Here is a 27162-nt window from a genome sequence, read left to right as displayed (position 1 = left end):
GCCCAATCGGCGGGAGAGGCTCGTGTGTGTTTGGCCTTTCCTCATGACGTAGTGTCCTGTGCCTCTCTCCCCCCTCTCCCTCTCCTTTTCCCCTCCCTCCTTACTCCCCCTCCCCTTCCCCTCGCATCCTTGGAAGCAACAATTAAGCAGCTCTGGGATAAAACACACAGCCCGCGGGAGCACGGGGGCATTGCTTCAAGAGATGGCAAGGCAGGCAGCTGCACCCCTCCTTCCCGGAGTCCTCCTCCTCCTCTTCTCCATCCTCCCGGCTACTCAGCAAGGAGGTAAGGAACGAAAAGGCTCCTTCCCTTACCCCGGCCAGCGCTTCGCCCCGGTCCTCCGGGGACCCTCCGAGCCCCCCGGGCAGCTCCACGCCTGCCCCGGCTGCGTGGCCCCGAGGAGGGGCTGTCACCCACCCTGCCCTGCCTTGGGGACATTCTCGAGGGTGGGTGGGTGGGTGGGCAGCCTCCCTCGCTGTCACCTCCGCGGAGGGCTCTTGGCTCCCCAAAGCGGCGGGTGGCTCGTGCCATTCCCGGGTGGGATGGGATGTCACCGAGGGTGGTGACTCGGGGCAGTCCCAGAACGGCGCTGCTGCGCCAAACACTTGTCGGGGGAGGCTCCGAAGTGCTGCGTCCTGGCGAGAGGCTTGGGGACACGAGAGGCTTGGGGACACGAGAGGCTTGGGGACACGAGAGGCTTGGGGACACGAGACTTAGGGATACGAGGCTTGGGAATATGAGAGGCTTGGAGGCACGGGAAGCTCAGGAACACGCAGGCAGGGCAGCGCGGGGCTGGCAAGGGCGAGGCCGGGGGGAGCTGGCACCGGTCGCCCCCCGGTGCGGTGGCAGGGTGAGCTGGAGGGGCAGCGGGTGGCAGCATCCCGCTGCCGATGTGTGCGAGCTGCCGCGCAGTGTGTGGCCGGGACAGCCCGCGGGGCTGGTGCGGCCGCGGAGCAGCTCGACCCACCCGAATCTCAGCCCGGGGGTGCCCGGGTGGCCCCCGCACCGCCCTCCCTGCACTGGTGTCGCCAGCGCCGGGTCCAGCCACCAGCGGGACGCGGGTCCCAAGGGCTGTGTGACACCCCAGGGCTGTGTGACACCCCTCAGCCCACGCACAGGCGGGCGGGGAGGGGAGGTGACAGCCCGCGCAGCAGGTGACACAGCCGGGGCCAGCGCAGCAGGTGCCTGCCCGGGGCCGGCTCGTGTGCCGGGGTCTCGTGTGCCAGACTGAGAGCCCACTGACACGGCCGAACCGGGTGAGGTGGGGACAGCACCTCCGGGGTGCGACAGTCACCTCTGCAGGGCCGGGCGGGGACAGTACCGCCGGGGTGGGACAGTCACCTCTGCAGGGCCGGGCGGGGACAGCACCGCCGGGGTGGGACAGTCACCTCTGCAGAGTCCGGGGTGTGCCACGGAGAGCGTGTGACGGGCAGAGCCACCATCGGGGTGGGGTCGGTGCCAGAGCTTCTCAGACAGAGAGGATTGAGGACCAGAGGAGGGGAGATGCCAGGATCCCCTGGGAAGTGCCAGGGCTGTGCGGGCACCAAGGCATCCCGACTGCCTGTGCCCTGCAGCTCCCTGCTCTGCCCCGGTGTGGGGGGCTCCCAGGACCCCGCCCATGGGCTGTTCCCCCCTGGCTGTGCAGGCAGTGGGACCCCAGAGCTGGGCAGCTCCTGTAAAGCCGAGCTGCTGTCGGTCCTGGTCAAGGTGCTGGATGGGATGTGCCCAGTCCCGGGCACTCTCCATGTCCAGCAGTGATGCTCCGTGCTGCCTTGCTGAGCCGTGGTGGCTTTGGTCCCCAGCTCTCCAGCAATGTCCAACTGGGACATTCTCTGGAGGACTTTGGACCCCGGGGAGACCCTGCAGCAGTTCCTGAGCAGTTTGGGAATGTTGGCCCAACTCCAGGCCCCCACTCAGTCTCCAGGGGTGTTTCCTGGTTTGGGAAGCAGCTCACTGAGGAGGTGGCCCTGGCTAGTGGGACCCTGGGGAATGTTCCCCCATGGAGGACTGGGCAGTGTCTCTGCAGCCTGATGTGCTCAGCCAGCCCTTGGGGACAGAGTTGGGACAGAGGCACAGCCGGTGGCACGGTGTGGGGGATGCCAGGGTGCTGTGGGGGCACCTGGAGGGGGCTCAGGGCAGTGTCCTCCAGCACCTCTGCCAGTGCAGCTCCAAACCAGCCTGGCAGAAAAGGGACCCCTGAGACATCCCAGAATTGAGGGGGAGAAGGGAGGACCCTCCTTCACACACAGACTGTCCCCTCAGAGCAGTGCCAAGGGGCTGAGATGGCAGCACTCAGGAAGCCCCCAGCAATGGGTCAGGATCAGGCCCTGGGGGTCTGTCCCCTGGAGAGCAGAGCTGTGCTGGGCACTGTGGGCACCTGCAAGGTTGGGCACGAGTGGTGTGGGGAAGCTGCTGTGCCTTCCCTTAAAGGTGCCAAGTGCAGTGTGTCCCAGTGTTTGGAGTGGGCACCCATTCCTCAGGACCTTCATCCATCCCTCAGGGCTTCCATCCATTCCTCAGGGCCTCCATCCATTCATCAGGGCTTCCATCCATTCCACAGGGCTTCCATCCCCCCCTCAGGGCTTCCATTCATCCCTCAGGGCTTCCATTCACCCCTCAGGGCTTCCATTTACCCCTCAGAGCTTCCAAACATCCCTCAGGGCTTCCAAACATCCCTCAGGGCTTCCCCTGCCAAGCACAGGGGATCCCCTGGCAGTGACACCCACAGGAGGGACAAGAGGGACCCCAGGGAGGTCCCAGCCCTGCAGGTTTTGGGATCACAGGGGGCAGCTCTGGGGGTGCAGAGAGGTGGGTGCTGGGTGTGCTGGCACTGTGGGGACCCTGTGAGGGCACCTGGAATCCTCAGGGACACTAGTAGTGCCAGTGGTGGGGCTGGGATGGCATCTCCCCTTCCCAGCTGGACACTGGCCTGCTGGGGCTGCTTCCTCCCAGCTCTGAGGGTGTAGCTCATCTGCCAGCGCTCGGAGATGAAAGCTGGAGCTTCAGGGGGACTGGAGAGGAGCCAGGCTCCCGCCAGCAGCCCCCCTGCTCCCCCCGAGCTGCTCCCAGTGCGCTCGGGATGGGACACAACACAGCTTCAAAGTCACTTGGAGACTGAATGTTTCCATAACTTTCTCCCAAGAAAAAGAAAACAGTGGAACGAGGGAAGAGGGGAAATGGTGGTGGTTACTCAGTGAGGCTCCTCCGGGAGCGGGTGCCCATGGGCACGGGGAGGGCGGCGAGGGACGAGGTTTGGCTGCCCGGTGAGGGTGTGAGCTCCTGTCCTGTGGGGGGTTCTCCAGCCTGGTCTCAGTCTCAAAAGCTGTGGAATAGAGAAATCATGTGGATTTCTGGCTTGTGAAGTGAGCTGTGAGCAGTGGGACAGGTAGGAATGATGCAGCTGATCCCACCGGGATCGGAAGCAGCACCAGCAGCGGAACAGCGTGGGCACCACAGACAGTGACCTCTGGGATGGAACTGGGGGAGGAAAAGGCCACTTTCCATAAACAAGGAGGCTCCACACCAGATCCTGAGCACCTCCATGGGTCAAACCCCACCACAGCTGGGGTTGCACGTGTGGGTGTGAATCCTCCTGCCTTGGGATGGAGAAGACATCCCTGGGGTGGGTGCTGGGATCCTGGGGGCCAGCACCATGCTCTGCAGGTTTACAGCCAGCCCAGCCCAGGAGACAAGCTGGGAGAATGGGAAACACCCCTTGGTGGGTCCTGGCAGGCTTGGGGCAGGGGTACAGGCAGCCCAGAGCTCCTTCAGTGCTGGGAGGCTGGGGACTCAGTTTGCCCTTCACCATGTGTCAAGAGAAGGGATGGAAAGGACAAAAGGGGACATGCAGACCCCAAACTGGGCTGGGGGCTGCTGGCCCTGAGGCTGGGGAAGGACAGAGAGCAGCCAGAGGGTGATGGCTGTGGTCACAGTATAGCAGGGCTGTTGCCAACACTCGGTGCTGCCCACGGGAGGGACTGGTGGTGCTGGGGGGGATTTCTAAAACCAAATGGGTTACAGAGGCCCCTCAGCAGTGCCTGCACCAGGGAACAGCCCCCCAGTTGGGCCACGGATGAGCAACTTGTAAAAGAGCTCCCAGAGAAGGGCAGAAGTGGCCATGTTTGGCAGCAGAGGGGTCAGGGAGGGCTCCTGAGTGGAAGGCTCAGCTCCCCAAAGGCGTGCAGTGTCCCCCCCCAGCCATCCTGGCTCTGCCAGGCCTTGCTGACCCCCTCCACCTCCTGATCTGGGCATAGAGATGTTGATGAACTGGCACAGCCTCTGAAAGCTGTCGAGGCACTGGGATGAGCACCGTGCCTTGGGCCTGGGGTGGTGTCCGGGGGATGCCCGGGGAGGGGGCAGTGACAGTGTCCCCACAGTGGGACCCTCCTGCCAGGATCTACCCAGAGGGTGACGATGATGAAGGGCTGACCGTGGCACCTGTGGCTGTGGGCAGGTGCCATCTGGACCTTCCTGGGGTGCCCACGCACTTCAGGGGTGCTGGGAGCCATCCTGCCTTGTCCCAGCTCCCTGGGGTGACCGGCACAGGGGGACAGAGGAGACCCCCCAGCACCACCCCAGCCCCAGGGACCTGGCCTGGCTGTGGGGGCTGAGGCTGGGGAGCATCAGGGGGGCTGAGCAGCCCCTCCGTGGTGGGGGACAGCCTCTGGCTGTGGGCATGGGGGTCCCTGGCAGGACCCTGGCCATCCCGCCAGGGGCAGTGGAGTGTCCCCTCCCAGCAGGGCAGGGCGGGGGGGAGCACAGGCGTTGCGCGGACGCTCTGAGTTTGTTTGGAAACAAGCGAGAAGTTGGGTTTTTGTTTATCCAAGCTGGGGGCGGGCGAAGGGGTGGGGAATGTGCCGGGAAAAGGAGCTGCTCCGTAACCCCCGGCCGGCTGCCAGGCCGGGCTGCGCCGTGCCGGAGCGGGGAGCCGGCGGCTGGAGCGATGGCTGAGCCCGTGTCCCCTCCGTTCCAAGGGACATCAGCTGCTCCAGGGCCCTCGGCCCCGGCAGGACCTTGGGAGGGGGTATTAGTGGGCACAGGGTTGAGCCCCGCCCTACGGAGAGCACGTGGGGGCTGTGTGACAGGTCCTGGCACGGGAACCCCTCCTGCATGTGTGTCCCAACATCCCCTGTGCTTGCACAGCCTGACACCCCTATGTGTGTCCTGGCATCCCAGTGCATCCCAGTGCATCTCTGGGGTAGGACTGGGGTCCACCCCAGGTGCCCGGGGTGGTGAGCCGGGCACGAGGAACACCCTCATCCCTGCCACTGGTGGGGCAGAGCAGGGGGCTGTGGGGCACAACGAGGGGGGACCCCCAGAGTTTGCCCCATATCTGAGCTGGAGATGTGCAGCATGATGTGCCCCCACCGTGGCGTGCCAGCCCTGCCCCCTGCCCTCCCCCTCGGGCACTGGCTCCACCCTGCCCAGCCCCTCGGTGGGGTTGTCAGGGCTGTGTCACTCTGGGCACTCGGCTCCTGGGGGTGCTGGTTCCCCCCGGGCCTGGCCAGGCTGCAGGTCCCCAGGTCCCAGCCATGCCACCACAGGGTCCCCAGTGCCCACCACCCTGAACTCCAGCTTCTCTACCCAGCACAAGCAGGAGGTTTGGCTGCAGCTTGGCACAGGGGTGCTGGCCATGGCAGCCACCCCCACTGCTCCTGGCAGCCCCTTGTCCTGCAAATCCCACTGCAGACCCCACAGCAACCCCTCCCCTGGTGCCTGAAGTGAAACATCCCCCTGCTTTGCAGCCCCCTTGTGCCCCCAACCCACCTGCCATCCCCCAACCCACCCATGGCCCTGGTGGAGCTGGGGGCACCACTCAGAGGGTGGCTGCCTGGTGGTCTGCAGCAGACACACCTCTGCCAGGGTCTAAAGCAGTCAAAAACCTCGCTGTGACCTCTGAGCATGAGCTGAGATGCCCTGGAAGGTGATGAGACCTGGGGAGTGACCTCAGTGTCACACAGACAGGCAGAGGGACACAGGGGGGTCTGATGGGTCTCAGCAAGGTCCCCCCAGTCTGTCAGCCCGGTCCCACTGGCCTGAGCTGGCTCTTCCCACTGGCATCTCAGCAGGGCATGGGGCAGCCCTGGCCAGGGGGTTTGGTTGGGACCAGCATGGGCTGCAGGGCTGAACTGGGACAGCCCCACCCCTGCCGTGCCTGGACCCGTCCCCTCAGAGCCATGAGAAGCTGGAGGTGATGGAAGTGGTGCTGGCTGTGGTACAGGACAGGATTTGGGAAGCAAAGCTGGACAGCAGCCAGCCCCATGTCCCTCCTTCCCGTGCAGGGCCAAGTCCTGCTGACAACTCTGCTGAGGTGCCACCCCTGGCTCCCAGCTGGGGCATCCCCCAGCGCTGTCACCACTGTCACACGGGGGAACTGAGGGGGCAAGGAAAGGGACCTGCCCTCGAGCTCCACATCCCAACCCTCCCCAGGGAGCAGCACGGATCCCAGGAGGTGCCACACACATTCCTCCTCCCCTGCCTTGGACCCCTGTGGGGATTTTAACGAGGGTCTCTTCTCTTGCAGGGGTCCCTGGTGCTATCCCGGGAGTGGGAGTCCCAGGAGCAGGCTTTTTCCCAGGTAAAGGGGTCCAGGCAGCACTGGGAGGGGCTTGCAGGGATGGGCAGGTGCCTGAGGGGGTACCTGGATGCCTCTGAGACATCGTGGAAGGCTGAGAACCTGCCAGCTGGGATCAGGGCATGTATGGTCACCCTGTCTGCTGCTTAGCCCAGGGTGGTTGTCCCAGCACCAGCCCCACGGTGTGGGACAGGACTGGGTGGCAGTGCCAGACTTACCCCAGGGCTGGCACCTACACCCTGCCCAGACTGGGAGCATCCCAGGGGGGATGCCCCACGCTCTTGCACCCTTGTGACCCTCCTGCCTCCCCATGGCCCCCCGGGAGGCTCGGAGGGGTGGATGGGTGCTGACAGGGGTGGGTGCTCAGGCTGTGCCGTTGCTCGCAGGTGCTGGAGTTGGAGGTTTGGGAGCAGGTGAGTGCTGGGATGAGGAGGGGGGCAACACCCCCGGCAGAGCTGCCTTGGGGTGGGCAGGGGGTCTGCCACGAGGCTGGCCCCGTCCCACAGGGTGTCCCCCCCCGGGGGATGCCCGGAGGAAGGATGGCTCTGAGCCCTCTCCGCTCACTCTCCCGTAGGACTCGGGGTTGGAGCAAAACCTGGCAAACCAGGTAAGAAGCCTTTCCGTGGCCCTCTCCATCTCCTGCCATGCCAGTGGCCAGGATATTTCCCAACCCCTGTTGCCCTCATGTTTCTCCTGCATGGCCAAGAGGTGCCCCTCAGTCCGGGCACCTCCATGGCCGAGACATACAGCATCCCTGCCCTGCCACAGCCTCCAGGAGCCTTCCTCCCTCACCCCCCGCTTCGATGCGCTGCCCCCTCCCCTTCAGCCCCCCCGCCCACCCTCTGGGGGCGCTTGCTGCCTGCAGAGCTGTGCCAAAGCACCCGGGGGAGCTGCAGAGCCGGTGTCCCGTGGGAAGCTGGCAGCGCCTCCGCTCACCTGCCATCGTGGCTGAGCAGCTTTTGCTGGGGCTCCTGCAGCCGTGCTGGGGTTGGCCTGGCCTAGAAATGAGGGGGGTGAGGGGACATCACTGGGAGAGGGGTGAGATGCTGGCAGGAGGATGCACAGCCTGAGGGAACCAGGGGGGAGGTGCTGAGGCAGCAGGGACTGAATGTGCAGGGAGCAAATCTGATGCCAAGCAAGATCATGGAATTATACAATGGCCTGGGTTGGAAGGGACTGTAAAGATCATTTCGTTCCACCCCCTGCCATGGGCAGGGACACCTTCCATTAGTCCAGGTTGCTCCAAGCCCCGTCCAACCTGGCCCTGGTCACTTCCAGGGATGGGGCAGCCACAGCTTCTCTGGGCAGCCTGTGCCAGGGCCTCCCCACCCCCTGATGTCTTTCTGACATCCAATCTAAATCTCTCCTCTTTTGGTTTAAAACCGTTCCCCCTTGTCCTACCGCAATCTGCCCAGTGCCTGTTGTCACCCACGGAGAGATTCTGCTTTAGGCAGGCACGGGGGTCTCCCCTCCCTGCCCACCCCGGGGGTACCCGCTGTGCCCGGGGCAGGGTCACCCCACCTCCCTGGCCCCCCGACCCGGCCCGTCTGCGCGGCGGGAGCGCCAGCCCGAGGCGGGGGCCGGCAACCTCCGTTTACTCAGATTTCAGCTCGTGGAAAGAAAAACAAGGCCCTTTATTTCGGCGTAATTAAAACCAAACGCGGGGCGGCCGCGAGGGCTCAGCCGGAGCGGTGTCCGCGCCCCGAGCCAGCGGCACTGGAATTTGCGCCTGGAGGGAGCGAGGGCTGATGAGCCCCAGATGTTGGAAGGCAGCGCTGGCCGGAGACCCAGGGGCTCATTCCTCAGCCATAAACATTTTGGTTCCGTCCCCTCGTGGCCCGGCGGGGTGGGGGGTGGCTGAGGCAGAAGGGGACGGGATGGAGGACCCAGCTGCTGCCGAGGGCGTTTGTCACCCGTCACTGTGCCCGTCCCCCGGGTGTGCTCCCATCCCATGGCGATGGTGCAGCAGGGACTCCTCTGCTCCTCTGGGCTGCCCACCCACTTTTCTTTCCAGGGGTCGCAGGACTTGGGGGACTCGGCCCACTTGGCCTGCAGCCAGGTGAGCACAGAGCACCAATGTCCCCAGAGACCTGCCCTGGGGACAGCATGTCCCTTGTCCCCATCTCCGTAGCTCTCCAAACCCTTCCTGGGTGTCCCTTCCCAGACCTGAGGGACTACAGCCACCAGCAGGCAGCCCTGTGGTCCCCCAACACCATGGCATCAACCACGGCGGGGTGACCCCAAAGGCGAGGAGCAATCTGGGGGCTGCAGCAGAGGGACAGTGCCTGCACGGGGTCAGCCAGCCCACCCAGGGCTGCAGGGGTGGCAGCACCCACTGCAGGGGGATGTTTGCGATGGGTGGGATGCAGGTGGGAGCAGGAATTTGGGTGATGCAGGACAGGGCAGTGCCCGCTAACCACCGCCTCGCCCAGCCTAACGCCAGCCCCGGCACCGCCGCGCAGCCCCCGCAGCTCTGCACCCACCACGGAGCGCAGGACACCCTCCCGGCAGCTGCTTTTTGGGGATGCTCACGCCGGTGGTTCTCCCCACAGGTGCTGCAGGTCTCTTCCCAGGAGCTGCCTTCCCTGGGGGGGCCTTCCCAGGGGCCGCCGGGGCCGCGGCTCTCAAGGCTGCTGCGAAAGCTGGTGAGTGCCGGGGGGTCTGGGTAAGGCCACGGCCACACTGGGGTTCCTGCAGCCCCTGGGGACTCCTGGTGTCCCCTGGGAGTCTGGGTTAGGAAAGATTTCCCCCTGGAGCTGGGGGGCTGCAAGCAGCAGGTGCTGCTCCCACTGGGATCCCCCACCAGTTTGGAGGGACCCAGGCACAGGGGAACCGGCCAAACCCGAGCCCTCAGGAGCAGAGGGCACCCAGCTGCCTGGTCCCCGTGCCCAGTACACCCTGGTACTGCCTCAAGGTGTCCCCTTCGCCCCCCCAAGAGCCATCCTGACCTTGTCCCTTCTTTGGCACTGTTCCGGCCACCCGCAGCTCAGCGGGTCCTGGTGGTCCTGGCGGCCTCGGGGTCTCCACAGGTAGGAAACACCCCTCGTCCCCAGCATAGCCAAGCCTGGGGCAGACCTGTCGCCGTGCCCGCCGGGGTGGGCAGGAGCCGGTGCCCGGGCTCAGGGGTCTCTGCTGCCTGCAGGTGCTGTGGTACCGGGCGCGGTGCAGCCCGGGGTTGGCGCGGCAGGGAAACCCCCTAAAATACCAGGTAGGTGCACGGCCCCAAAGCCAGGGGCCAGGGCTGGAAACCACTGCACCCGGGCCCTCATCCCTGGATTTCTCTTGTCTGGCAGGTGCTGGGATTCCTGGAGCTTTTCCGGGCGGCGTGCTCCCCGGAGCAGGTGAGTGGGGGGTCCCCATCCCACCAGCAGCACCCCAACCTCTGAGGGGGTGCCCACCCTGCCAGAAACACCTCCAACTCTGAGGGGGTCCCCATCCTGTCATCAACACCACAACCTCTGATGGGATTCCCATACCTCCAAGGGGATTCCCATCCTGCCAGCATCACCCCAACCTCCGAGGGGGTCCCCGCCCTGTCAGCAGCACCCTGACCTCTGAGGGGATCCCCATCCCACCAGCAGCACCCCAACTTCTGAAAGGATTCCCAACCCCACCAGTAGCATCCCAACCTCCAAAAGGATCCCTACCCTGTCACCAGCACCCCGAACTCCAAGGGGTCCCCCCTCCCAGTGCCAGCACCCCAAGTGGGCAGAGCACCCTGCCCTGCCCCTGCCTGCCTTCCTGTCTGCCCCGCGCTGCTCCCTGCAGCTTCCAAACCCTTCTGCTGAGGTCACGGTGACATTTCCACCGTGCCAACGGCAGGGGGGACCCGGCGTCTCCGGGGGTCTCGTGCCAAGCTCAGCGGGAGCAGGCGGCACCGGCACCGGGAGAGGAGCTGGCACGGCCACGGCAGGGCTGGCGTGGGAAGAAGGGGGAGGAGGTGGCGGGGAGAGAGGAATTCCTCAGCGCAGAGTAATTTGGGGGAGGAAAACTTGTGAAAACAAGATGTTTCGACACTGTCCGGAGAAGAAGTGTGTTGCTGGTCAGGAATGTCTTTTCCATGTCTGAAAACGCACGAGTTATAATGAAAGACATTTGTAAAGGGGAAAGGAAAAAAAAAAACAAACCAAAACCAAACGAAAGAGAAACTCGAAACTCAAAAACCCAACCCAAACACGGCCAGGCCAAAACACTGTCTGCTGCCCTGGGAGGGTTGGGGTCCAGCAAGCAGGACCACCCCCTGCTCCCTGAAGAGTCCTGAGGCCACTGTGCATCTCCCGGGCAGAGAGCACTTCCCGGGCTTGGCTGGGCTTTGCTGTCACTAGTGGGACCCACTCCTGAGTGCCATGTTCCCTCCAGATTCCCCGATGTGCCCCCCAAGCCCCAGGCACCTCCAGGCCTGCAGCAAACCCTTCCCTGGCAGCTGGGGGTGCAGGCAGGCTGGCACAGAGTGGTCCTGGCAAGCCCCTGAGGATGAGGGTGCCCTGTCCCACAGTTAGGTCTGAGCCAGAGGTGGGTGGCAAGGATTTGGGAGTGTGTGGTGTGGTGGTCTTGGTTACCAGGAACATCATGATGCCCCAGCTCACCCTGGGCTCTCTGCTGCAGGCATTCGCTTCCCTGGCGTAGGGGTGCTGCCCGGAGTACCCACTGGAGCTGGAGTCAAGCCAAAAGCTCCAGGTAAGTCCCTCAATCCACTGGGAACACCAGGGTGGGTTCATGGCTGGCTCCAACTCTGCCCCCCCCATCCCACTGGAGCTGGCCCCAGCCCATCCTTTGGGATCACAGCCCTCCAGGGCACACGGGTGAGCGAAGCCAACCTCCAGCTGAACCCACTCAGGCTGATTTGGGCCTCCAGGCCCAGCCCCGGGGCTCACACAGGTGTCCTTGTGTTTCGTTTTAGGAGTTGGGGCCTTTGGAGGAATCCCTGGTGAGTGTCCTGTCTCTCTTGCCTGTCCTTCTCTTCCTTCCCAAGCCTGTCCATCACAGCCATGGTCTCCCCACACCAGAAGATACCTCAGGGCTTCCTAGGACACCCACTCTCCTCTCCCGGGGTGCCCTGGGGCGCTCCCCTCTCCCAAGGACTGGTGGCGGTCGTGACGTGGGCTCCAGGTGAGAGTGTGCTGTTGGCTTTGCAGGACTGGGAGGTTTTGGAGGTCCACAGCCCGGTGTCCCTCTGGGGTATCCCATCAAAGCTCCTAAGCTCCCAGGTAAGCTGCTGCCACAGCCAACGGGGCTGTGGGTGGAGGATCCCCGGCAGTGTCAGGAGAAGGACCCGCCGTTCCCTGGGGCTGTGCCCACGGGTCCCCTGGACCTGGCAGTGCTGGTGCTGGCCCTGGGACAGCAGGACAGAGCTCAGGGCTCTGGGCAGATGGGCCCCTGGGCAGCCCTGCCTGTGGCTGCCCCATGGGCAGCTGCTGGGGTGATGCCTCTGCTCTTGCCCCTGGTCCATGTGGACGATGCTGTGCCTCTCTCCAGCTGTTGTAAGGTAGGAAAGGTCGTGTTCTGGGGACGTGCTTTGGGCCAGGCCACTCTGGGATGTCCCTGCCAGCTCCTCCTGGCAGGAGGCACAGCCCTTACAGGGGCTGTCTGCTCACTGTGCCTCCTGGGGTTGTGCCAGGCATTCACCTGGGCCAGGCGTCCTGGCTCAAGGAGCTGTGCCAAGGAGCTCCAGGCAGGTCTCCTTCCCCACTGCCCACCCTGACGAGGCTCAGCCCGAGCCCAGGGAAGTCTGGTGGAGCTCGGCACCCCCTTCCCAGGCAGGGCTGATCCGGGGGCCTCCATCCCCCTGCCCTGTGCCAGCTCTGCCCATGGAGGGACAGTGGCACGTGCTATGCCCTCCGGGGGCCGTGCTGCCAGCTCCAAGTGCATCCCCGAGGAGGAGATCAGCCAGATCCGGGCAGGGACCCCCATCCCCGGCGTGCTGCTTTCCCCACTCACCAAGTAGCTGCAGGCAGGAGAGCCTGGGCGAGGGGAGCCCACCCTCGGGAAGCACATCCCAGCCCGGCACGGGCGCCAGCCCCGGCAGCTCTGCCGGCTTCCCCCCGACGGGGCCCGTCACCACAGACGGCAGCGGGAATACTTGGCCCGCCCCGGTTTCCTCCGCCGAGCGCAGTCACGCTCGTTAGGGCCCCGCCGCCGGATCCCGTCTGGGCTCCCGGCCCCAAACCGCCTTTCATGGGGTGCCCGGTGCGCAGGACAAGCTGCCAGCTGTGCCTGGCTCTGTCCCACGGTGGCCCACAGCCCAGCTGACCCACCTCCGGGGGAGCCATCACCAAATATATCACGGGAGGACACCCGCCCCATGGGCAGGGAGCCCCATGGGGCAGGACAGCGGGGCTGTCCCCAGCTGTGGTTTCACCCGGCACCCCGGACCTTCCTGGGGTGTTGGGGGTGCTAATTTTAGGGGTGTCCCTAGCTGTGGTTTCACCTGACACTCAGGTTGTTCCTGGGGTGTTGGGGGATGTCAGTTTGTCGCCTCTGAGGATTTGGGGCTGGCAGTGCAGGAACAGGCCAGGCGGCTGTAGAGGCTCTTGTTTTGATGCTGCAAATGGATCCGGGGGCTGCCACACATGAGGGTGTCCCCTGCACTGTCCCCATTGCAGTAGGTCTGGGTTGACAGGGGATGAGGGGACAGAGCAAACTACATTGTCAGTGGGAAGTCACCTTTTTGGATGATTTGCTCCTGTGCTGTCCCTGCTCAGGAGGTGGCCCTGGGGTCACCCCCTCGCTGGGGGCTCAGCTGGAAGATGTGGTTGAGATCAGGGTCCCATTGATGCCGTAGGGATCCCAGTGTCCAGCTGTGCTTGGGTGACATAAGTCTGTGCAGAGCCCTTCCCGTGCCACCCACTGTGCCCATTGGCCTGAGCCCCCCTGGCAGTTCTGGTGACATCCCCATGGGCACAGCTCCAGGGCAGGAGCTGCTCTCCCATCCAGCTCAGGGTGGGGAGGGGTTGGACTTGGACCCGGCAAAACCCTTGGAGATCCAAGGACCTGGACTGTTGGTCCTTGGAGTCACCTCCAGGAGTGTCACCCCAGTGCCAGACCCTTTCACAGCTTTGGGGAGAGCGAGCGAGGGATCCTCGATGTGGGGGACACCCGGCACAGCTCACGGCTGCCACAGCCTGCAAAAGCCTCTGCCTTCCAGCAGCACTGTGCTGGTGTGGGACACCACGGGACAGCCTGGCAGGGTGCAGGGAAATCTGGTCCCCACATGCTGGCTGTGGGAGGGGATGGCGTCCTGCTCTCAGGGAGATGTTGGGCCAGGAGCAATCCTGTCCTGCCCCCTCAGCAGGAGGGCTTGGGGTGTGAGACACCCTCCACCCTGCCTGGTGTTCCCATCAGGAATGTGGCAGCCCATCGCCTCCCCTCTGGCTGCTGCCAGCAGTGATGGGAGCCGGATGCTGCTCCCGAGGGCACAGTTCCCGATGAGTGTGGGGCATCCCCGTGCCGTTCCGAGCGCTGGGATCCGGCTCTTTCACAAGGAGACGCTTCCCTGGCCATGATGTTCCCGCTCGTAATCCCTCCCTGTCCCTTCATGCCGACCTCCTAACGAGGTCACGTTTCAGTGGAGGCTCCCAAGTCCTGATTCCAATTAAAACCTTTCCTCTGGAGCTGGCTGTGGCGCAGCCAGCTGGGTACAGCTCTTGCCGCGGGGCTCTGTGGGGACCCCCCACCGGAGCGGGGTCATGGGAGGCTCCCGCAAAACCAGCTTCAGGCACCACAGCCCTCGGCACAGGGCTGGGAGTGGGCAGCTCTCCTTGGAGCCACTGCTTCCAAGGTGAGGGAGAACAGCATCTCCTGGCCTGGCTCCACCATGGAGATTTGTATCCTGGAGGATTTACTATCCCGATGCACAGCCGGCTGGCAGAGAGGGGCAGGAGCACAGCCACGGGCAGCCAGGTGCTAACCCCCCACCTTCTCTCCTCTCCAGGTGGCTATGGATTGCCCTACACCAATGGTAAGCTGCCCCACAGGGAGTGCCCGTAGCCCTCACCCCACGGTCGTAGCTCTTTGTGGCTCCACCGGCTGCCACCGCGACCCTCGGGGCGGCGTGAGGGGCATCCCTCTCCCAGGTGGTCCCCTGAGGACCTTGTGCCTTGCCCATGATGGCTGTGGGCCTGGCTGGGAGACACTCAACCCTCCCAGTACCCCATGCCATGGGGCTGGGAGCTGTTGATCTGTAGGACACATCCTGAGCCACCGCCAGCTCCAGGCAGGGATGTTTGAAGTGGCATCTCGGCTGCGGAGGAGCTGGCTCTGGGCATCCTTCTGTGCCAGGGGGAGGAGACCCTTTGGGCCAGGGAGCTGCTCCTTCCACCTCCGTCCTCGGGCCGGTGCCTGACGTGGCTGTGCCGTTGTGTTTGTGGTTGCAGGCCTCAGGCCCGGTGGGCCAGGAGCAGGCCTTGCAGGGAAGGCAGGGTATCCCACCGGGACAGGTACACTCCGACCCCGCAGCCCCAGGGTGTGGGACTGGCACAGGCAGGGCAGGGGGACCGGGCACCCCGTCCCTTTGGGGTGTTGGGCACTTCCCGGCTGTCTGGTGACACCCAGGGAGAGCCTGGAGTGTGCATCACGTCCCAAAGGTGAAGGGGACAGATGCTGGCAGGAGTGCCCGGTCCCCAGGGTCCCTGTGGGGTGGGGGAGCCGAGGTGGGGACGGTCTCGGCACCTCAGTGGTTGCCCATGTCCTTCCCAAGGAGTCGGAGCTCAGGCGGCCGCGGCAAAGGCAGCAGCGAAATACGGTGAGTGGCCCTGCACGGCACATCCACCACACGTGTTCCCAGCGGGGCAGCTGGGCCCTCCCTGCCAGGCTGGGGGCACGTTGGTCGTGTCCCTGCATCGCTGGACTGACCACCTTCTTCTCCCCTGTGGCAGGAGCCGGTGTCCTGCCCGGGGTTGGCGGCATCCCAGGAGTCGGCGGCTTGGTACCCGGCGTGCCAGGAGTTGGAGGTGAGGGGTGACAGGGCTGGGCCCTGGGGTTCAGGGGGGTCACCTCCCCTTGTCCCACCCCCCTGACTCTGATATCCCACAGTTGGAGGAGCAGCAGCGGCGGCGGCAGCAGCGAAGGCGGCGGCAAAGGCAGGAGCCCTTGGTGAGTTCCCGGTGCCTCGGACACATCTCAGGACATGGAGAAGCCTTGCACTGATATCAGGGCTGTGTGGCTCCATCACCTGCCCCAGCAGCCCCTGTCCCACCTCCTGGGGTGCTCTCCCAGTTCTCTATCCTGGCTCCTGCAGCTTTTTGGGCACTGATGCAGGCTGACTGGCCCCTCGTGATGCAGCAGCCTGGCACAGGGCAGTGCATCCCCCTCACACGTGGTTTCTCCATAAGAGACAGGGTTTTGCTGTGCCAGGTGCCAGCAGGGTGTTGAGGGACATGCTGTCTATACTGAACTGTCATTCCTTAGTGGAGGGATGCTCCTGGTGATGCAAATCTCCCCCTCTCTGTTTCTTCCTTGGCTGTTTTGAGGGAGAAAAATGAGTAGCAAGCCACTCATTGGAGCATCCAGGGAAAACATGCCAAACATGGGCACAGCTGGGATTTACAGCCCCAGCCCTGGGGGTCCTGGGTGGCCAGGTGGACTCCAGACTCCTGAACTGGGCGTAGGGAGCCGGGAATTGCAGTTCTGGGTGCACTTGGGTTCCCTGAGCAGCTGCTTTGTGAGGAGGGGGAGCCCACTACAAAGCCAGGTACCCTGGAGTCTCCTGTGACCCTGGGACAGCCCAGTGGCAGAGAGGGGTGTTTTGGGGGGGTTTGACTGCTCTGCTTCCCTCCAGCTCCAGGGGCAGTGCCTGGAGTTGGTGGTGTTGGTGTCCCTGGCTTGGTCCCTGGCGTTGGAGCTGTCCCAGGACTGGTGCCCGGCGTTGGAGTCCCCGGGGTGGCAGGTGACTGTTCCCAGGAGCCCTGTCCCCACCCCCCAGCTCTGTGGGGCCCTGGTGGCTGAGGGTCCCTCTCTCCTTGTCCCCAGGGGTGCCGTCGGCAGCAGCAGCAGCAAAGGCAGCTAAATTCGGTACGTGCTGCGCGGAGCCCCTGCGGCCCCCGGGAGCCCTGAACACCCTCTGCACCCGTCACACACAGGGTGTCCCCCGGGGATCACTCCTGAGGGAGGGTGGGATGTGCTCAGCCCAGCTCTCAGCTGCGCCATCCGGGCTTGGCTTCATCCCCGGGGTGGGACCTTCTCCCTCTCCAGGGTCTCTGGAGGCTGCTTCGTGGAAAGGAGTGATGAGACCCAAGTCACGTCTTTGCACTTGGTCAGAATTCTTGGGGTTTGCACCAAATCCAGTTTTCCAGCAGCAGACACAGGATCTGGTGCCCAAGGGCTCAACCTCACTGCCAGGGTGGGCAGAGATCCCTGGCAGAGGAACCTCTGCCCAGGGTCACCCAGTGCCTTCCAACAACCTGCTGGGATACAGCAAGTGCATCCCACTGGGTCTTGCCCAGCAGGCATAACCACCCCATGGAGTTCCAGGGGGGTGAAGGACATGGCCAAGTGGGAGGGAGGCCGGGAGCTCAGGCACAGGGAGGAGGCAGAATTGGCCCTGAGGCTCCACACGGGGCTGGGGGTCCATGTGCTGCTCCAAAAAGCAGAGCCAATGGTTACCTGGACAGGTCCCAGGACCTCCATCATTGCTGTGGGAGTGCCCAGGAGGAGTCATGCTTGATGGCAGCTCTCCTTTGAGGGTTAAACCATTGATACCCATTTCTTCCATTTTTCCTCCACATCTTCTGGAAAAAAAAAAAAATCCCACCACATGCCCAGGTCAGGAGGGGATTCAGGGAGAAACTTGGCAATGGGTGCTCTGCACTGGGGTGCCAGGGCCCTGCAGAGCAGGGGACCATGAGGACAACCCCGCAGCCCTTCCAGAGGGGATCTGATGCTTGTCCCTGTGGCCACTAGGTCACAGCTGTCAGTGCCCTGGGCAGGTCCCTAGTCTGACCAGTGCCTGGGCACTCAGCTCTTCCACAGAGCTCCTGGGGACCACCAGCCAATTCTCCTCCGTGGCCTGTTTGGCTGCAAGGCTTGATGTCCCCATGAGGAGGACCACCCTGAGCCTCCTGTGATGACGAGGATCATTGTGGTCCTCTGTTGTGGTGACTTCCCAGGGATTGCTGGAAGAGTCAGGGGACCAATCCCTCCCTGGCACTGCTGTGCTCTCCTGGACATGGCAGGGGGATGAGAGCAGAGCCATGACAAGGTCCCACCTTTCAGCTGCTGCTGCAATGAGCTCTGACTGCTCCCCTCTTGTTCCCTGTAGGAGCTGGTGTTCCTGGTGTTGGTGTTCCCGGTGTTGGTGTTCCTGGTGTTGGCGTTCCGGGTGTTGGGGTCGGTGCTGTCCCAGGCGTCGTGCCCGGAGTTGGTGTCCCCGGATTGGTGCCCGGTGTCGGAGCTGTTCCCGGGGTGGCAGGTGACTGTTCCCAGGAGCCCTGTCCCCACCCGCCAGCTCTGTGGGGCCCTGGTGGCTGAGGGTCCCTCTCTCCTTGTCCCCAGGGGTGCCGTCGGCAGCAGCAGCAGCAAAGGCAGCTAAGATTGGTACGTACGAGGGAACAGGGAGACCCAACTCACGTCTTTGCACTTGGTCTGAATTCTTGGGTTTGTACCAAAGGTGCTTTCCAGCAGCAGATCAGGTGCCCAAGGGCTCAGCCTCACTGCCAGGGTGGGCAGAGATCCCTGGCAGAGGGACCCCTGCCCAGGGTCACCCAGTGCCTTCCAACAACCTGCTGGGATACAGCAAGTGCATCCCACTGGGTCCTGCCCAGCAGGCATAACCACCCCATGGAGTTCCAGTGGGGATGAAGGACATGGCCAAGTGGGAGGGAGGCCGGGAGCTCAGGCACAGGGAGGAGGCAGAATTGGCCCTGTGGCTCCACACGGGGCTGGGGGTCCATGTGCTGCTCCAAAAGGCAGAGCCAATGGTTACCTGGACAGGTCCCAGGACCTTCTTCTCCATCGTCACTGCTGAGCCCTGGGAATCTTCAAGTGGAGCCATGCTTGATGGCAGCTCTCCTTTGAGGACTAAACCACTGATGCTCGTTCCTTCCATTTCTCCTACATATTTTGTAGTAAAAATGTCCCACCAAATACTCAGGGAAGGATGGGATTCAGAGTGTCCAGAGTGTGCAGAGTGTGCTCTGTGCTGTGGTGCCCCTGCCCATGAGGGCACCTCTCACAATGAGTCCTTCTAGAAGTGACCTGATGCTTGTCCCTGTGGTCAGGGCTCTCAGTGCCCTGGGCAGCTCCTCAGTCTGACCAGTGGATGCTCTGCTCATTACGGCAGGGGAATGAGAGCAGAGCCAAGACAAGGTCCCACCTTTCACCTGTTGCTGCAATGAGCTCTGACTGCTCCCCTCTTGTTCCCTGTAGGAGCTGGTGTTCCTGGTGTTGGTGTTCCCGGTGTTGGTGTTCCCGGCGTTGGCGTTCCGGGTGTTGGGGTCGGTGCTGTCCCAGGCGTCGTGCCCGGAGTTGGTGTCCCTGGATTGGTGCCCGGTGTCGGAGCTGTCCCCGGGGTGGCAGGTGACTGTTCCCAGGAGCCCTGTCCCCACCCCCCGGCTCTGCAGGGCCCTGGTGGCTGAGGGTCCCTCTCTCCTTGTCCCCAGGGGTGCCGTCGGCAGCAGCAGCAGCAAAGGCAGCTAAGATCGGTACGTACGGGGGAACAGGGAGACCCAACTCACGTCTTTGCACTTGGTCTGAATTCTTGGGGTTTGTACCAAAGTTGTTTTCTGGCAACAGACCTGACACAGGATCTGGTGCCCAAGGGCTCAACCTCACTACCAGGGTGGGCAGAGATCTCTGGCAGAGGGACCCCTGCCCAGGGTCACCCACCACGTTCCAAAAATGTGATGGGATTCAGGAAGTGCATCCAACTGGGTCTTACAAGACAGAGGACCCATCCCTCCTGGCCCCACTGTTGTCTCTCCTGGATGAGGCAGCACAATGCTCTGCTCACCACGGCACGATGACAAGAGCAGAGCCATGACAAGGTCCCACCTTTCACCTGTTGCTACAATGAGCTCTCACTGCTCCCCTCTTGTTCCCTGTAGGAGCTGGTGTTCCTGGTGTTGGTGTTCCCGGTGTTCCCGGTGTTGGCGTTCCGGGTGTTGGGGTCGGTGCTGTCCCAGGCGTCGTGCCCGGAGTTGGTGTCCCCGGATTGCTGCCCGGTGTCGGAGCTGTCCCCGGGGTGGCAGGTGACTGTTCCCAGGAGCCCTGTTCCCACCCCCCAGCTCTGTGGGGCCCTGGTGGCTGAGGGTCCCTCTCTCCTTGTCCCCAGGGGTGCCGTCGGCAGCAGCAGCAGCAAAGGCAGCTAAATTCGGTACGTGCTGCGCGGAGCCCCCACGGCCCCCGGGAGCCCTGAGCACCCTCTGCACCCGTCACACACAGGGTGTCCCCTGGGGATCACTCCTGAGGGAGGGTGGGATGTGCTCAGCCCAGCTCCCAGCTGCACCATCCAGGCTTGGCTTCATCCCGGGGACATGACCTTCTCCCCCTTCAGGAGGGTCTCTGGAAGCTGCTTCATGGAAAGGAACCATGAGACCCCAATTCATGTCTTTGGACTTGATCTGAAATCATGAGTTTTGTATCAATTCCATTTTCCCAGCAGCAGACACAGAATCCTGACACAGGATCTGGTGTCCAAGGGCTGAGCCTGGCTGCTGTTTGGGCAGAGATTCTTGGACCTTTCAACTGTTGCTGCAATGAGCTCTGACTGCTCCTCTCTTGTTCCCTGCAGGAGCTGGCATTCCTGGCGTTGGTGTTCCCGGTGTTGGCGTTCCTGGTGTTGGAGTTGGCGGCGTCCCAGGCCTTGTGCCCGGAGTTGGTGTCCCCGGATTGGTGCCCGGTGTCGGAGCTGTCCCCGGGGTGGCAGGTGACTGTTCCCAGGAGCCCTGTCCCCACCCCCCGGCTCTGCGGGGCCCTGGTGGCTGAGGGTCCCTCTCTCCTTGTCCCCAGGGGTGCCGTCGGCAGCAGCAGCAGCAAAGGCAGCTAAGATTGGTACGTACGAGGGAACAGGGAGACCCAACTCACGTCTTTGCACTTGGTCTGAATTCTTGGGGTTTGTACCAAAGGTGCTTTCCAGCAGCTACCTTGAAAGACAATCTGGTGCCCAAGGGCTCAGCCTCACTGCCAGGGTGGGCAGAGATCCCTGTCAGAAGGACTCCTGCCCAGGGTCATCCACCACGTTCCAAAACCCTGGTGGAATCCAGCAAGTGCATCCCACTGGGTCTAGCAAGACAGGGGACCAATCCCTCCCTGGCACTGCTGTGCTCTGCCCTGGATGAGGCAGTGGGATGCTCTGCTCAGCATGGCAGGGGGATGAGAGCAGAGCCATGACAAGGTCCCACCTTTCACCTGTTGCTACAATGAGCTCTCACTGCTCCCCTCTTGTTCCCTGTAGGAGCTGGTGTTCCTGGTGTTGGTGTTCCCGGTGTTGGTGTTCCCGGCGTTGGCGTTCCGGGTGTTGGGGTCGGTGCTGTCCCAGGCGTTGTGCCCGGAGTTGGTGTCCCCGGATTGGTGCCCGGTGTTGGAGCTGTCCCTGGGGTGGCAGGTGACTGTTCCCAGGAGCCCTGTCCCCACCCCCCGGCTCTGTGGGGCCCTGGTGGCTGAGGGTCCCTCTCTCCTTGTCCCCAGGGGTGCCGTCGGCAGCAGCAGCAGCAAAGGCAGCTAAGATCGGTACGTATGAGGGAACAGGGAGACCCAACTCACGTCTTTGCACCGTCTTTGCACTTGATCTTGGGGTTTGCTCCAAAGTTGTTTTCTGGCAACAGACCTGACACAGGATTTGGTGCCCAAGGGCTCAGCCTTGCTGTTATTTGGGCAGAGATCTCTGGCAGGGGGACCTCTGCCCAGGGTTACCCACCACCTTCCAAAAAGCTGGTGGGAATCACCAAGTGCATCCCACTGGGTCTAGCAGGGCAGGGAACTGATCCTTCCCTTGCACTGCTTGGTCTGTTCTGGACAAGGCCATGGGATGTTCTGTTCACCACAGGACGATGACAAGAGCAGAGCCATGATGATGTCTCACCTTTTCAACTGTTGCTGCAACAAGATCTAACTTCTCCCCCCTTGTTGCCTGCAGGAGCTGGCGTTCCTGGCATCGCTGGCGTTCCCGGTGTTCCCGGTGTTCCCGGTGTCCCTGGAGTCCCTGGTGTTCCTGGTGTCCCAGGCGTGCCCGTCGTGCCTGGAGTTCCTGGCGTGGTGCCTGGTGTCGGAGGTGAGCTGCTGGGCTGTCCCCAGCTGGTGGGGTGCCGCTGGCATTGCCTGTCCCCTCACTGTCCCTCGTGTCCCCGCAGTGGGTGGCCCGGCAGCCGCAGCGGCCGCGGCGAAGGCGGCAGCGAAAGCCGCAGCAATCGGTGAGTCCCCACCAGCCCTTCCCTGGGGGGCAGGAGGGATGTTTGCCCGTGGGTGAAGTGGAAGGCACTCTGGTGCTCTGGATGGTGGGGAGGTCAGTGGGACTCCTGCTGCGGAGCCTGCCTGCTCGGCCACATCCCGGGACCTTTCTGCGGGAGCAGGACGCGTTCCCGGTGTCGGCATTCCCGGTGTCGGCGTTCCCGGTGTCGGCGTTCCCGGTGTCGGCGTTCCCGGTGTCGGCGTTCCTGGAGTTGGTGTGCCCGGAGTTGGTGTTCCTGGTGTAGGTGTGCCCGGTCTGGTGCCTGGGGTTGGCATTCCAGGTGAGGTGGTGCCTGTGGGACACTCAGGTGTCCCCAGTGGTGCTGGCTGAGGGTGCCGGTGTGGCCACTGCGGCCCCATCGCTGCCCCTCTCCTCCCCTCTCCCCCAGGAGTTGGTCCTGCAGCCGCCAAAGCAGCCGCCAAAGCAGCCAAGTTTGGTAAGCTGGGATCTCTCTGGGGTTGTCCCACCTGTCCTGTCTCCTGCTGCCCCCACCCTGGCTGGGGCAGAGGTCCAGCCCTGTGGGTCGTGGTGAGGGATGAGCTCTCCCCAGGGCTGTGGGTGGAATGAGGTTCTGGCTGAGTCAGGGCTGCTCTCCAGAGAGCTGGTCTGGATGAAAGGTCCAAGGTTCACCATCCAAACACCTCATACATCAGCCCATCCACACTGTCTTCTACCCACCACCACCCTCCTCAGTATCCATCTGTTCCCTTCCCTGTACATCCATCCACAGCTCCAACCATCCACCCATGCATCTCACCATCCATTCAACCACTCCACATCCATCCATCTCAACCATCCATCCATTCATCAATCTCACTATCCATCCAGCACGCTCACTATCCATTCAGCCACTCACCATCCATCCATCCATCCATCTACATATCCATTTCACTATCAATCCATCCATCCTCTAACTGCCCACCCCAGCCTGCCGTGCCTTCTCAGCCCACTCCTCCCACCCCTTCTCTCCCTGAGCCGAAGCCCCAATCCCCCAATTCCCTCTCTCCTTGCAGGAGCAGTTCCTGGTGTAGGTGGCCTTGTTCCTGGTGTAGGTGGCCTTGTTCCCGGTGTGGGTGGCCTGGTCCCTGGTGTTGGAGGCGTCCCTGGTGTTGGAGGCGTCCCAGGTGAGGAGGAGGGAGGCGGACGCTGGTGGGCAGCCTGGCTGGTGCAGGGACAGTCCTGGTGCAGGACAGGCGTGAGGAGAACCTCGGTGGTCTCCATCAACTCATGGTTCCCCCTGGGGGGCTGCAGACAAGGTTCTGCCCAGGTTTGCTGAGGGGACCCTCCAGAGGTGCTGAGACCCTCCTGCTGTCTCCATGCAGGGGTTGGAGTTCCGGGCGCAGCAGCGAAAGCAGCAGCAAAGGCAGCGAAATTCGGTGAGTCGGCCAGAGAAACCCACCACTCACACCCGGGGGCACCTGCACGGGCACAGACTGGGGAGCAGGGGACACTGGGGAGCGGTGGGGGTGGGCACCCTGTGCCAGGCACATCACCCCATGCAAGAATGGGGATCACGCAGGGATCACCCCGTGCTGCCTCACCCTCTCTCCGCAGGAGCCGGGGTCGGAGGGGTGCCCGGTGTTGGTGTGCCCGGTGTTGGTGTGCCCGGTGTTGGTGTGCCCGGTGTTGGTGTGCCCGGCGCGGTGCCCGGTGTTGGTGTGCCCGGGTTGGTGCCAGGTGTGGGAGTACCTGGAGCTGGTGTCCTCCCCGGGGCAGGTAGGTGCTTTGTCACACCCTGCCTGGGGCGCTGCCTGGGGACAGTGGTGGCTGGGAACGCTGAAAGCCACCGAGCCAGGCAGAGGGGTGGCAGAGGGGGATGCAGGCGGGATGGGGGATGGTGGCACGTGGGAGGGGGTGCAGGGGTGACCATCCTAACTGTGGTGTCCTCCTTCACTTGGCAGGCATCCCCCAAGTAGGTGCTAAACCTCCCAAATTCGGTAAGTATCTCTGCCACCCTGCCCCGGGGCCATCTCAGACTGTCCCCAGGCACCCTCCTCATGTGGCCATCGGGGTGCTGACTTTGTGTCCCCCTGCATGTCCCCTTGTGCCCCGGTGGCCCAGGCGTGGGAGGTGGTGTGCTGTCACCCATGAGTGCAAAGTGCCACCTGTCCTCCCATCTTAGACATGCTGGGGACGTTTTTCTCCTGTGTGCGTCACGGGTGCTGGGGACACCCAGGATGGGTGCCAGGGCCACCTGGCTGGGAGTGCTCTGAGCCGGGGGTGCAGGGTTGCAGGGGGACAGGCATTAATGTTCCCTTTCTGGCAGGTGTGCCCGGAGTTGGAGTGCCAGGAGTCGGTGGCCTCCCAGGTAAGTGCTGGCAGGGGCCAAGCCTAAGCAGTGGGGATGTGCAGGCAGAGGGATGCTCCCCCAGAGGGATGCTCCCCCAGAGGGATGCTCCCCCAGAGGGATGCTCCCCCAGAGGGATGTGGGCAGCAGGATGCTTTCCCAGAGGGATGCAGGTGGAGGGATGCTCCCCCAGAGGGATATGGACAGAGGGACGCTCCCCCTGGGCATGGAGGGAGTGGGGCTGCCCAAGAAAGGATGGGCATACTTGGGGCTGGACAAGGAGTGGATCAGACACTGCCTGTCCTCACTGATGCTCCCCCATCACAGGTGGCCTTGGAGTTGGTGGCCTTGGAGTCCCTGGGCTTGGTGTTGGTGAGTGATGCTGGCCCTGGCACTGGGGCTCCCAGGGCTGGGCTGCAGGGAATGGCAGCTGTGTGCCAGCAGAGTGCCCAAAAGGAAAGGGGTCTATGGGATCAAGGAGATGCAGAGTCACTTTTGTCCCACCCCACACTGTCACCCTGTGCCCTATCCTGTGCCTGCCACCTGCTCTGCTCCCAGGGTGTGATCCAAAGGGAATGCCACTGCTGAGCAGGGACTGAGGGCCATAACACTGGTGTTGCCTGTGCCATGGGAACAGGGGATGGTCCCATACCACGTCCCCCACATGTGGAGCTGCAGGTCCCTCCTGGGGACCCTCTGGGCCTGTAGAAGGGTCTGGCTGCAGCCCAGGGGGCAGTGAAATTGGGGCGGGGGCTGTGCTGCTGCCCCTCTCTGACACAGGACTCTTATATCCAGGAGCTGCTGGGAAACCTCCCAAGGCGGGTAAGGAGCAGCCAGAGGGGCTGCAGGGGTGACCCCAGTCCCTGTCCCCACCCTGTCCCCATCCCACGCTCCCCACCCTCACTGGGGCTCTCCCATTGCAGGTTTTGGTGCTGGTCTAGGTGAGTGCTGTGGTTTGGGGCTGGGGTGGGAGCATATTCCCCACCACGCCACACTTGTCCCCACTTGCCGTCCTCACCCTGCTGCCACTCCCTGCTGAGCAGTGGGAAGCCACATGGGTGCCATGGCAGGGACAGGGACAGGGACTGAGCAAGTAAACCCAGCCAGGGTGTCCCCAGCCCAGGCTGGGGTGGCACTGCTGTCACTGGCTGTCACTGGCTGTCGCTTTTTCCCCAGGGGTTGGAGTTCCCGGCTTCGGCGTGTCACCGATATTTCCAGGTACCACCCCCAGCACACACCCCGGGCACATCCCGGTGCCTGCCCGGCTCCCGGGGATATGCAAAGCCCACGGAGCACAGGGACACGGCCACGGCCGGGGGAGGGACCCCGGGGACTCTGCGGAGCCGGGGGGGCTCAACTGGGGGGTGCAGGGCAGAGTGATGTGGGTGCCCAGGGGGTGCTGAGGGCTTCGCTCTCCTTCCAGGTGGGGTCGGTGCCCCGCTGGGATTTGCTGGTGAGTGTCCATCCCCCCCGCGCAGGGCGTTTTAGGGGTGGGGGGTGCGCATCCCCCCTGCACCCCGCAGCCGCGGGGGGTCCCGCTGACCCAGCTCCCCCTTCCCCCTGCAGGGAAGCCCCCCAAGGCCTACGGAGGAGCCCTCGGTGCCCTGGGCTTCAGAGGTGAGTGCTGGTGCTGGGACCGGCTCCTGCACCCCTTGCCCTTCTCCCACACCCCCCAGGGGTCTGGGGGTGCAGGGGGGGCTCACCCCGTGCATCCCCCCCCCCTATGGCAGGCGGCGTGGGCTGCGCAGCAGGGAAGTACTGCGGGAGGAGGCGGAAGTAACCGCGGCCGTCACCGCTGACCTCATGAACTTTGGTGCTACTGCATGGTCCAGAATGTAAATCCCGAGCAAAGCTGAGACGCCCCCCCCCTTCCCCAAAAACCCCCCGTCCATCCCGGGGCCGTCCCCGGCCCCGCGTTCCCAGGAGGGATCCCGCACCTCCGGCAGCATCCGTCGCCCCCCAGCCCCTCGGTCCCGGCAGGGAGCGCGGAATAAACTGCGGGGAGCAGCCGTCCCCCTTGGTGCTATCGCTCTCTGCGGGATTTTGGGGGGGGGCTCGGGGTGTCGCACCCCTCCCCAGCCCCAGAGCTGACCCCCCCGGGGGGGGGGGCAGGATGAGGGGTACCCCACATTGGAGGAAGGGAGGGAGGGAAGGGGATGCCGGCGGCGGGGGCTGCACGGGGAGGGATGGCCCCGTCGGTCCCCGCGATCCCCCCGGTCTGGGGGGGGCCGCGGGCAGGAGGGGCTCGGTCCCTTCGTGTTGCTCACTTTGCTATAACTGGGTGGGACGCCCTTATACAGAGGGACTCGCTTCTGACAGACTAATAAAGGACAAGTTTTTAAAGGATTCTGGCTCTGTCCTGTGTCCGTGTCCCCCTCCCCGGGGTGGTGGCAATGATGGAGGAATCCAGCCCATGTCACTGCCCCCGGTCTTGTGCCCATGGCTCTGCACAAGCCTGGGGACACGCTGGGTCCTTGGCATGGCACTGTACTGTCACAGCTCTGGGCCACAAGGTGAGGGGACAGCCTGGGCACCCCGGGGCTGCCCCTGCCCTGTCCCACAGTGCCAGCCCCAGGGATGGTTGGGGTGGCCATGGCCTATCCCACAGAGATAGGTCCCCCAGGAACCCAGGGGGAGGTCCATGCCCTATCCTGGGGGTGAGGGGAACACCTATGCCTTGTCTTAGGGCAATGGCCTGAGGGACAAGGAGGATGCTCAGGGAACTCAGGAGGACTCAGGATGTCTGGGAACTCAGGAGGAGGCCCCTGCCTTCCCTAGGATCACAGCCTGAGGGCCAAAGGGGATGGCCATGGTGCCAGCCCAGGGCATGGCAAATACACCCAGGCACTATGCCAGGGTGACAGTACATGGAATAAAAGGGACATCCATGCCTTGCCCAGCGGTGCCAACCCACGGACACAGC

At 63.8% G+C, this 27162-nt stretch overlaps 1 protein-coding gene across 6 annotated transcripts; it reads left to right on the top strand.

Moving 5' to 3' along the window:
- The first annotated feature begins 111 nt into the window (after window positions 1-111).
- ELN (elastin) lies at window positions 112-26585 on the top strand. 6 transcript variants are annotated; one of them, XM_064677635.1, is made up of 44 exons: window positions 112-284; window positions 6523-6576; window positions 6960-6986; window positions 7148-7180; window positions 8588-8632; window positions 9126-9218; window positions 9716-9781; window positions 9867-9914; window positions 11179-11250; window positions 11474-11500; window positions 11709-11780; window positions 14504-14530; window positions 14946-15008; window positions 15269-15313; window positions 15447-15521; window positions 15604-15663; window positions 16349-16456; window positions 16540-16581; window positions 17828-17977; window positions 18061-18102; window positions 18934-19083; window positions 19167-19208; window positions 19611-19754; window positions 19838-19879; window positions 20297-20431; window positions 20515-20556; window positions 20960-21109; window positions 21193-21234; window positions 21641-21775; window positions 21855-21914; window positions 22074-22232; window positions 22341-22388; window positions 22966-23058; window positions 23275-23328; window positions 23507-23668; window positions 23854-23889; window positions 24219-24260; window positions 24567-24611; window positions 25035-25061; window positions 25163-25180; window positions 25416-25457; window positions 25663-25692; window positions 25806-25856; window positions 25970-26585. In XM_064677635.1, the coding sequence occupies exons 1-44, from the start codon at window positions 203-205 to the stop codon at window positions 26017-26019; spliced, it is 3030 nt and encodes a 1009-aa protein (XP_064533705.1). In that variant the 5' UTR covers window positions 112-202; the 3' UTR covers window positions 26020-26585. The 6 variants fall into 6 exon arrangements, with proteins under 6 accessions (XP_064533705.1, XP_064533704.1, XP_064533707.1 ...); XM_064677634.1 differs by having other exon boundaries at window positions 22966-23076; XM_064677637.1 differs by lacking the exon at window positions 8588-8632 and having other exon boundaries at window positions 22966-23076.
- Window positions 26586-27162: the final 577 nt, after the last annotated feature.

Source organism: Pseudopipra pipra, chromosome 21 (assembly GCF_036250125.1).
Source record: "Pseudopipra pipra isolate bDixPip1 chromosome 21, bDixPip1.hap1, whole genome shotgun sequence".
In the NCBI taxonomy this organism is placed as follows: Eukaryota; Metazoa; Chordata; class Aves; order Passeriformes; family Pipridae; genus Pseudopipra; species Pseudopipra pipra.
The sequence above is the reverse complement of the archived record's forward strand: the minus strand, read 5'-3'. Positions and strand labels throughout refer to the sequence as shown.

What these genes read in the sequence shown, in the direction of transcription:
- ELN (XM_064677634.1), top strand. Translation starts at nt 203, where the DNA reads ATGGCAAGGCAGGCAGCTGCACCCCTCCTTCCCGGAGTCCTCCTCCTC. An exon ending in CCCACTTGGCCTGCAGCCAG is followed by an intron (nt 8,633 to 9,125) that starts GTGAGCACAGAG and finishes TTCTCCCCACAG; the next exon opens with GTGCTGCAGGTCTCTTCCCA. An exon ending in AGCAAAGGCAGCTAAATTCG is followed by an intron (nt 19,880 to 20,296) that starts GTACGTGCTGCG and finishes TGTTCCCTGCAG; the next exon opens with GAGCTGGCATTCCTGGCGTT.